Source organism: Salarias fasciatus, chromosome 19 (assembly GCF_902148845.1).
Source record: "Salarias fasciatus chromosome 19, fSalaFa1.1, whole genome shotgun sequence".
In the NCBI taxonomy this organism is placed as follows: domain Eukaryota; kingdom Metazoa; phylum Chordata; class Actinopteri; order Blenniiformes; family Blenniidae; genus Salarias; species Salarias fasciatus.
The window spans coordinates 1,318,186-1,329,048 of record NC_043763.1 but is presented as its reverse complement, the minus strand read 5'-3'; the positions used below and the strand labels follow the sequence as shown (position 1 = coordinate 1,329,048).

General features: G+C 52.3%; 1 protein-coding gene across 1 annotated transcript; it reads right to left on the bottom strand.

Annotated features, from left to right (window-relative positions):
- Nucleotides 1-3,652: 3,652 nt before the first annotated feature.
- LOC115406553 (mitochondrial fission regulator 1-like) lies at nt 3,653-8,062 on the bottom strand. Its single transcript, XM_030116663.1, has 8 exons — nt 7,815-8,062; nt 6,652-6,708; nt 6,343-6,450; nt 6,150-6,259; nt 5,342-5,553; nt 4,403-4,811; nt 4,215-4,334; nt 3,653-4,092 (listed from the first exon to the last, which is right to left on the bottom strand). Exons 2-7 carry the CDS (start codon nt 6,685-6,687, stop codon nt 4,217-4,219), a joined length of 993 nt encoding a protein of 330 aa, XP_029972523.1. The 5' UTR covers nt 6,688-6,708; nt 7,815-8,062; the 3' UTR covers nt 3,653-4,092; nt 4,215-4,216.
- Nucleotides 8,063-10,863: the final 2,801 nt, after the last annotated feature.

Sequence of the window (10,863 nt, the reverse complement as noted above, 5' to 3'; positions counted from 1 at the left end):
TAAAAGATTTAAAAATATTATGCATTAAATTGGTGGGTTTTTTGTGTTAATTAGAAGTTCACATATTATGTGATTCATTTCAATTAATTTCAGTCAGATCTGAGGAGTCAGGAATTATTTAACACTAATATTAATAACTTCAACCCCAGTATAAGAACATACAGCACAAACACCAGTTTAGAGCCAAACTGGGGCTTTTTAGTGACAGTAGCGCCCCCTGGTGGCAGAAACACATTGGGGTAAATAGGCAACACAAGAGGCCAACCTGTCAAGAGGAATATAGAACATAGAACCTTAGAGTCAGCTGAAGCGTCTGGAGAGACACAGATTTAAATATGTGCAGAAATGGAAACTGGAGTCCATGAATCCCGTGGAGAACACACCGCTGCTCCAGACTTTATCGTTCAGTGCAGTGAAAGTGAGTAAAGCCTGAAGTCAGATCTCACTTTGAACTAAAGAGCGTCTGAAAGTTAATCCAGAACTTTCAGGAAAAGGACGGGGGAAGAAAGAAAGGGCCTTCAAAAAGAAGTGAGCCAGCAGCTCGTTATGTTGTGCTGCCCCCGTGTGGCGACCTGTGTTACTGCAGAGTATAAATACTCAGCTCTAAAATACTTCATGAAACATGTTCAGAGTTTTCATTGATCAGTTGAAGAGTCATTTAGTCAACACACCCAAAAAAGGACATCTATGTATAAAAAAACTGAACTCTGGAGTATTTCAAAGGAACTTTTAAGGATCTTTTAATTTGAAGAATTCAAAATCCTCCTCTTAACCTATGAAGCCCTGAACAACCAGGAACTAGTGATGTTAACCGTGACACCGAAGCTTCGAAGCATGTGTTGAAAAAATGAACCTCTTCTCACTGGAGCTTTGTATCGGAGCTTGATTCGTTTCCTGATAATCACGTGATCCGTGACGTGTGAAGCTTCATTTGCGCACACCCACGTGACGCTTCAGCCGCTGCTTCACAGGTTTAAAACGCGCTGCAGCTGTTTGTGGGTTGTGGAGGCGGTTTGTGAGTCGAGAGAGAGGGAGAGACAGTGAATATAGATTTGATATGGAGCCTGTGGCAAAAAGAGGACGTTCTGAAGTTTGGGAAGACTTTGATTTGATTTAATTTCACCCAACAATGGTGTTATGAGCAAATGTGCCATGCCTACATTTTGTTCATTGTTAATGTTAGACTTTGAAATACATTTGGGGTGGTTGGTTGCCAGTTGCAACAATATGCCATATGTAAAGTCTTGTTTTGTCAGACCAAATCCCTTCTTTAAAAAACATCCCTCATTTGTAATTTATTTTTCTCGGTCCAGTGTTTAGTTTGTGGCCTGCATCTGCCAACGTCAATTCACTTCCACCATCTCTCATGATACCTTAATAATTACTGCGTCTCAAATAAGTAAGCTTGCTGCTGACTTGTTATGTGAGACACAGCAAATGTACTGGTCACTTCAAACACATTCAGTCATACATATGAACACTCTGCTTTTTCATCCCCATCTTTATTCAAGTTGGCCTATGAACAAGAGAAATGCTGACATCAAAATATTAGCTATACTAGGGTTTTAGTGATGTGGACAAATCATTCAATAATTTAAAAAATGTAATTACTCATACATCACATTCATTCATTCAGCTGACACATGACATGCTTTCCTTGACTTTCACCACCAGGGGTCCTTGTTGGGCTCTGATTTGAAAAGCTTCGAGTACTGAACCTTTTTTCGATACAATTGTGTTGAAAGCTTTGTTGCTTCAGAAAGCTTCAGATTGCCATCACTACCAGGAACCATCATATCTTAAACAGCTGTTAGTCCCAGACTGCCCCGGGAGAAGGCTTCCTTCTCAGAGTGCTGGTCTGCTGGAGGTTCCTGGTTCTCTAACAGTAGAACAGGAGGTAGAGCCTTTAGCTATCAGGCTCCTGTTATGTGGAACCAGCTCCCAGAGTCTGGAAGGGAGGCTGACTCAGTCTCTGCTTTAAGACCAGGATGAAGACCTTTCTGTTCAATAAAGCTGACAGTTAGGGGTCACTCTCTCTCTCTCTCTCTCTCTCTCTCTCTCTCTCTCTCTCTCTCTCTCTCTCTCTCTCTCTCTCTCTCTCTCTCTCAACTATTATGTAACTGTTCTGTAAGGTGATGTTGGGAAAATGAGTCGTGGATTTATTGTATAAATCTGTGAACCTGTGTCCACTTCAATGGAAATAAAATGATCTCTCCCCCCCTCTCTCTCTCTCTCTCTTTCCACTGTGGGAGACCGAAAAGTCAGAACACCAGAACCCTGGACCAAGAGGCTGTCTCTGAGGTGGACGAGAGCCATGAGGGATCACAGACAGAACATCAATCAGCTGATCCACTGAGACAGCCTGGTTCCAATGGGTGTAATTCTAATTTGGCATTAAACATAACAGCTGCTCCACTGATTAATGGAGGAACCCGGACCCAGTGGGTGGAAGGTTTACTGAACCCCGGGTTCTACCATGTGGAACCGGCTCCCAGCTCTGCTCCTTCTCTCGTTTCAATCTAATTTCATTGTATTGCTACATGTGACTGATGATGGTTCCTCCTGTAGCCTCTGGACCCTGAGTTCATATATAAACTGTATGTGGACACAAGAACCTGTCTGTCCTGTCTCCTTCTCTCTCTGTCCCCTCACCCCAACCGGGACAGCAGGAAGACCACCTCTGAGCCTGGTTCTGCAGGGTTCTCCTCTGAGCCTGGTTCTGCAGGGTTCTCTTCCTCTGAGCCTGGTTCTGCAGGGTTCTCTTCCTCTGAGCCTGGTTCTGCAGGGTTCTCTTCCTCTGAGCCTGGTTCTGCAGGGTTCTCTTCCTCTGAGCCTGGTTCTGCAGGGTTCTCTTCCTCTGAGCCTGGTTCTGCAGGGTTCTCTTCCTCTGAGCCTGGTTCTGCAGGGTTCTCTTCCTCTGAGCCTGGTTCTGCAGGGTTCTCTTCCTCTGAGCCTGGTTCTGCAGGGTTCTCTTCCTCTGAGCCTGGTTCTGCAGGGTTCTCCTCCTCTGAGCCTGGTTCTGCAGGGTTCTCCTCCTCTGAGCCTGGTTCTGCAGGGTTCTCCTCCTCTGAGTCTGGTTCTGCAGGGTTCTCCTCCTCTGAGCCTGGTTCTGCAGGGTTCTCCTCCTCTGAGCCTGGTTCTGCAGGGTTCTCCTCCTCTGAGCCTGGTTCTGCAGGGTTCTTCCTGTTAAAAGGGAGTTTTTCCTTTCCGCAGTGGCTCATGCTGCTCATGTGGATCTGTTGGGTTTCTCTGTCAAGTGTCTGGAAACGCCATGTTGTAATTGGCACTTTATAAATGAAGCTGAATTGAATTGAAGCTGCAGTGTAAGAACATGTCACAACGTTCTTTTTTTAAATCAAAGTGTGACAGCTTTAACTGTAACTGGCTTGAACCCCAGACTGCACCCCGCCCCGCCCCCACCAGCTCTGCACCCCGCCCCCCGCCCCGCCCCCACCAGCTCTGCACCCCGCCCCGCCCCCACCAGCTCTGCACCCCACACAGCAGAAGGAGACTTTCTGGAAAACATCGGCACAGTCTTTATTTACAAATCCACACACGAGCAGAGGGGTTGATGGGAAACGCAACCCAACACACAATAATGATATATCTTCAAACAGTGACCTCCTCTCTGTCCTGTGGGGGGGAGGGGCGGTGTGTGTGTTATAACTGAACATACATGAACGGGGGGGGGCAGAACACACGGCACTCTGAAGAAACACGGGAGAAAAATGATCAACAGTTCAACAGTAAGGCTTCAGATTCCCCACTGGGGGGCGCCGCCCAGCTCCACCCCCAACACACACACACACACACACACACACACACACACACACACACACACACACCTGTACAGAAACTCATTTCAAGTATCTTGCTGAGCTTGTTGACACCAGGTTTCAGTTTAACGTTAAAAACAACTAAAGGAAATGGGGGGGGGGGGTGTCAGTGTGAGGGGGGACAGTCCAGAACCGGCAGGGCTCTCCAGTCCGGGATCTCCCGCGGCCCCCCAGGTCTGGGTTCAGTCTGACGCAGCTCCGGGGTTCATGTTCTCCCAGGCAGCCGGCTGGAGGCAGAGGATCCACAGAACCCGGCCTGAGAACCAGCAGGAGCAGAACGTCAGAGCAGTCCTGCCCCCCCGCCCCACAGGGGGCAGCAGCGAGCCCCGCCCCCCCGCTGCCCCACAGGGGGCAGCAGCGAGCCCCGCCCCCCCTTACAGCTACTTCCTGTTCCCTCCCGCCGTGTCCTCCTCCCTCAGGACGAACTTCTTCTTCAGGGCTTCGGAGATCAGCGTGGCGGAGTCCTCCTCCCGCAGCGACGTGCAGCCGCGGCTGTACCTGCACACACACCGCGTCAGCACACACACACACAGCGCTCTCCCAGCATGCAGTGCGGCGGCCCTCACCGGTCCTTGCTCATCTTCATGCGGTTCATGTCCTTCAGGATGTCCATGACGTCGGCGAAGCTGGTGGACTTGGACAGGGACACCGTGTCCTCCTCCGCCTCCCGGAAGTCCATGCTGGGCCGGTCCAGGTCGAAGGTGGCCGAGGCCGTCATGGAGACCGGGGGCAGGGGGTCCGGGAGCAGCTCCGACACCATGGACACGGCGTCCTTCTCGTCCTCGTCCTCCTCCTCCACCGGCTGCTCTTCGTCCTCCTCCTCCTCCTCCTCCTCCTCCTCCGTCACGTCGCTGATGACGAAGGAGGCCGGCGCCGCGGCGGCGGGCTGGAAGGACGCCGTCTCGAACGGCGCCATGGAGAAGCTCATGCTGGTGTCATCGGGGGACAGCAGGTCGGGGGTCAGGGGGTTGGAGCCTGATGAAGAGGAGGGGGGGTCAGGAGGAAGAGGAGACACTGAACTGTGAGATCCAGCAAGCCGAGCTCGATATGTCCGACTGAGACCAACTGGAACCAGGATCCTCATTGGTCCAAATGATTCCCTCTCAGCCAATCACTGACCAGATCACCGACGGTCTGGAAAGAGACTGAGCTGCAGTCAGAGAGAGGAGGACGCCAATCCTCCATCACAGCAGATAATGCCCCAAGCTTTATCTGACCACGGTTCAGAAAGACGGAGCCCAGCGGCTCCCCGGCTGGACCCGCCCCCGCCCGGACCTGTCCCTGCCCCCACCCGGACACGCCCCCGGCTGGGCCCACCCCCGCCTGGACCCGCCCCCGCCCGGACCTGTCCCCGCCCCCGCCCACCCCTGCCTGGATCCACGCCCGCCCGGACCCGCCCCCGCCTGGACCCGCCCCCGGCTGGGCCCACCCCCGGCTGGGCCCACCCCCGTCCGGACCCACCCCTGCCTGAACACGTGCCCCCCCCCGCCCGCTGCCCCTCCTACCCGTGTCGCTGGCCACGATCTTGGCGATCTGGGCGCGCAGCCGGCTGAGCTCGTCCTGCAGGGCGGTGGTCCGGTTCAGCGCCGTCACGCCCGGCTTCCTCAGCCCCTCCATCCGTTTGCCCTCGCGGCGGAAGTTGGGCACGGAGGAGTTGCGGTGCAGCACCAGCAGCGGCGTGGGCCGCCACTCGTGCTTCAGCGGCCGCGAGTCGCTTCTGGGGACGAGAAACACCAGCAGGGTCAGTCCGCCGGGCTGAGAGCGCCACCTAGTGCTCACTGTCACGACGCCGCAGTACGACGAGCTCTCTCCGGTCTGGAGGTGTTCAACCTGAGGCTCTGGGCCCACACGAGGCTCTCCGGCTCCTGGGAGCTTTCAGCACCAACATTTGATCTGATCCACACAGCAGGGGGTTCAGAATGAACTTCATCTCTTGGATTAACAAGGAAACAACGTGCAGAGCTGCTCAGAGCAGAGAGAAGCTTCACACCCTTCCCTCATCACAACTCCTCCTCCCTGTTACCAGGGTTTTTACTCACTTCATCCTTGGTCTATATTTCAGCCACCGCTAAGACTCTCACATATAAAATTCATGTATCTAACGTTCATCCTGTGTTATCCAAAATTCAGCTTTCTACGTTTTATTAGTGGAGCTTAAAGGATTAATAAAGTCGTTCCATTAGATAAGATAAATACAGGAAAAGAAGGATAAACTGATGAAATCAGGAATAAACCAGCTGGCAGTGTGAGGTGGACCCTGCCAGCTGAGCTGGAGCTGAAGCCTGAGGCGCTGCGACGGCGTCCGCTCCGTACCTCACTCTGGCGTACGTCTCCTCCTCATCGGCCACGATCCAGGCGATGTCCGCCAGGGTGGGGACCGCGGGGCCGTCCCCGGGCCGGAGGGCCGGCAGCCCCGGCAGCTCCTGGGACACCGGGACAGGGACAGACAGCGTCAGGAACTCTCCGGGAGCGGCGGCGCACGGCGCCCTCACGGCCGGCAGGATACCTGGAAACGGGCCCGCTGCGGCGGCTTGAGGGGGAGCGTGGAGCCGATCCGCCGCACCACGCTGCGCGTAGAGCCATGAGGCTTGTTCTGCCAGATCGGAATGACGTCCTGACACACACACACAGACACACACACAGACACACACACACACACACACACACACACACACACACACACACACACACACACACACACACACACACACACACACGGTGTTAAATAAAGCAGGCTGACACACTAAATGAGGCGGTCCATACAGTCCGACCCTGCAGAGAGGACGGGCAGACCGCTGGCTGCCTCCAGACCTACCGTCTCGGTGTCCATGCTGCCGCGAGCCGGGCTCATCCGCGGAGGGCCGTCGGGCTGCTGGAGCGTGGAGACGGAGCAGGTCAGTGATCACAGGTCACGCCAGAGCCACCGCCAACGGCTGGCGTGGAAATCTGCGATTAGTCAGAGCATCTGCTCCGAGGTCAACGCAGGACGGCGCCGCTTTTCCAAACCGAGCCTCCTCGGTAGGCCTGATGTCTGAGCTCCAAACGAGGTCAGCAGCATGCGGTGAGCGGCTGGTGAGTGAGGGATTCACACAGCTGATCGATCCTGAATGAGGACTCAGCCGATTCAAACTGTGGAAACGCTTCCTGACATTTTAAAATAGTGACACGAGCAGCACATGTCCAAACACACGATAAGGGAAGAAAACACAAACATGTGACAAAGAGCTCCACACAACCAGCTCAGATTAGAAAGAGCGATCAGAGCCAAGGAGGGATTTTACTGAGGATGAATAAGTTCATCCTCTCACTCTATTGGAACCAAATGTCAGCGCATTAATCGGCATATTTAAAAAGACTTATTCTTACAGTTCCATCTGTTTCAGGGCTAGTTTTCTAAAATAACACTTCATCAGCTACACTTTGAAATATTTAATATGAAACACTGTAATTGCTAAATCAACCAAGACGGTCTTGTGCTTGCTGTCTGGACAGGGGGGAAACATCTCTGTGTAGTTTCTGTTTGATGAAGGCTCAGTGGGAATGATTCATGTTTTAAATTCACTCAAACTAAAGCAGGCTCAGCGTTTTAATGACCAGCTTCATGTTTTTGTCATGAAATGTTTGAATCACAATACCTGAAATGTCCATCGTGTCTGTCTCAGTGCTGAATCAGAAGAATTACAGTTTATGCTGCACTGAGAGTCAACTTACAGCCAAATGACAAAAACCAACACGGAGCAACATTCTCCAGTAAGAGACAGCACGGTGCTGTGGTTGGGTTGGATTTAGCTGGAAACAGACGATGAGCTGGACAAATAACGGTTAATATCATGTTTATTTCTGCAGTTTAGGAGGCTTTAACCTTCGCTCATCAGTTAGCATCAGTTAGCATTAGCAGCTACCGGCTGACCCTCACTCTAAACCTCAGCTCTGACCGTCCTCACGGACTCCACGCAGCGGCCGAAGATAAAGACTTACAGGAGCTGGAGGTGTGACGGATTAGACTGGATCTGCATGCAGAAGTTTCTCCTCTTACAGACTTTCAGCTCCTTTTGTCCAGGTTTAGGCCGGAAGCCTGCTCCTCCCTGCTGACTGCCGCCGTCTGACCGCTGACCACAGCGACACCGCAGGAGGGGCGGGGAACTGCAGGCTGCAGCAGCCAGGAGTCCACACACACACACACACACACGCACGCACGCCCAGTCTTGTATTTCTATCCTTGTGGGGACCATCCATTGACTCCCATTCATGTCTAGCCCCTAACCCTGACCCTTACCCTAACCCTAACCCACACCACAACAAAGCCTAACCCTAAAGAAATGTTTTTGCACTTTTACTTTTTTCAGTAACAACAACATGGTCAAGAAAACAGTGTTTCTCCTACTTAGGACCGGAAAAAGGTCCCCACAAGGCACGTCGTTCCACGTTTTGCTATCCTTGTGGGGACATTTGGCCCCGACAAGGATAGAAATACGAGAACGCATACACACACTAACACACACACTCGCACGCATACACACACTCACACACACACACACACACACTCACACACACACACACACACACACACACACACACACACACACACACACACACACACACACACACACACACACACACACACACACACACACAGAGTTCAGCGGACAATTCTTATTCTTTATTCGCACCTTTCATCACTTTTTGCACCCCCCTGTGTCGCACAAGCTTGTGTGACTGTAAATGTATCCACGGTGCGATTAATAAAGTCTATTCTATTCTATTCTATTCTATTCTATGTATAGACACATAAATGAGCAGACACATTAAAGAGCCACTCCAATGAAAACCCTGTTCCTCAGGTTGTTGATGCAGCCTGTTTCTTGTGCTGCAGGACGTGTGTTGAGAAAACCACGCTCCATTGCATTTCTGAGTACTTCTGCATTCAAATCGCTGAGAGTGATGATCCGACCAGAAACTCAAGAATCAAAAAGACTGGATTCACATCGTAGGACTCTTATCATGTGTGCCGATGTGTTTTTTCACGTTTGTTTTTATTTCTATCAAGCTTCATAAGCATGAAGCATTTCCCTCATTTATGATGGTCTTGAGGTGTTCTTTCCCCCCTTTTTGGTCATTGTGTTGTTGTTGTTGTTGTTGTTGTTGTTGTTGTTGTTGTTGATGATGTTTAACGCCCTTTTTAGCCCAGAGTTAATTTCACTCCAACTTTATTTATATTGCACCAATTACAACACAGTCATTAACAGGCACAGCTACAAACAAAACCCACCAGATCCACGGGAGCAAGCACGAGCCCCTGCAGTTCAGCGTCCTTACAGTCAAAACTGAAAATAAGGCGTTAACAGTAAGCTGGAAATCAGAAAACTAATTAGGTATAACTTTAGACCAAACCTCAGGAAGCCGCGACAGACGGTCCAAAGAGTCCTGCAGGTTGAACAGATCCAGGACAAACACAGGCACTGTGTGGACCCTGTGAAGTCCTGCAGGACCAGTCTTCTCATCAACTTGCGGTCGTGTCTCCGGTCTTATCCGGATGATTCCCCCCTCTGTCTGCATGCTTCGCTGTGCGACACCGGAATCATCTTGGGGGGCGGGGCCTGCAGCCTGCAGCCAGATCAACAGCACGGCGCCCTGAGGAGCTAACGGGACCGCAGCCTGCCTCCACCCCGGACACACACCGCTCTCTGCTCCACCCCGGACACACACCGCTCTCTGCTCCACCCCGGACACACACAGGTCAGTCTACCTGTCTCTGTCCCGTCCGGGCCGCTTCATGTCCTCACACCTGCTGTCTCCATCAGTCTAGAGGGAGGGACAAACACACCGTGCGTCCACAGGGACAGGGTGGTGGAGACAGCGAGACACTGTGATGGAGACAGGGTGGAGACAGGGTGGTGGAGACAGGGAGACACCGTGATGAAGACAGGGTGGTGGAGACAGGGTGGAGACAGGGAGACACTGATGGAGACACGGGAAGCTCCCTGCAGTGTGACTGGTGCTGAGAGGATGTGCATGTTTGAGCTAAGATAACCTCAGTTCTCGACTGGCGCGTGAGCGCGCGCGCGCGCACACACACACACACACACACTCACACACACACACACACACTCACACACACACACACACACAGCTGCATGGTCAGGTGCTCCAGCCAGTGCAGCTTTGAGTCAGGAAATAAATAGATGCTTCATTATGATCTCACAGTCTGTCAGGATGTCCAACATGAGGCCCGCTGACCAGAGAGCATTCAGCCAACAACACGAAGTTCATCCATCCTCCAGCCGCTTGTCCTTTTCTGGGTCGTGGAGGCTGGAGCACATCATGTTTGTGGACTGTGGAAGGAAGACACGCACACTCGGGGAGAACATGCAAACTCCACACAGAAAGGCCCCGAGGCCCGGCCAGTATTTGAACCCAGGACCTTCTTGCTGTGAGACAAGAGTGCTAATCACTGCGCCACCGTGTGGCCACATAAAGTTCAGTCCTTGAATAAAGGTGCCTTTATTCTTGAAGACAGGAGGACCAGACTCATCCGACTGCCAGATGATGAACTGCAGTACCACCTGGAGCCACCAGGAGCCAGTGCTGAGGTGGAGCCTGCAGTACCACCTGGAGCCACCAGGAGCCAGTGCTGAGGTGGAGCCTGCAGTACCACCTGGAGCCACCAGGAGCCAGTGCTGAGGTGGAGCCTGCAGTACCACCTGGAGCCACCAGGAGCCAGTGCTGAGGTGGAGCCTGCAGTACCACCTGGAGCCACCAGGAGCCAGTGCTCAGGTGGAGCCTGCAGTACCACCTGGAGCCACCAGGAGCCAGTGCTGAGGTGGAGCCTGCAGTACCACTGAGTTGAGATCAGCCCATTGACTGCTCATAAAGATGGAAGAAACTACCATTGCGTCCTCCATAGCATTTGGAAATCCCGTCTTGAGGATTTGAGTAGGACGTCTCCATAATGAGGATTTCAAACTGGATGTAAATGTGATTGGTCCAGCCTGTCACATGACCGCATCACATGGACAGAGGAGGCGCT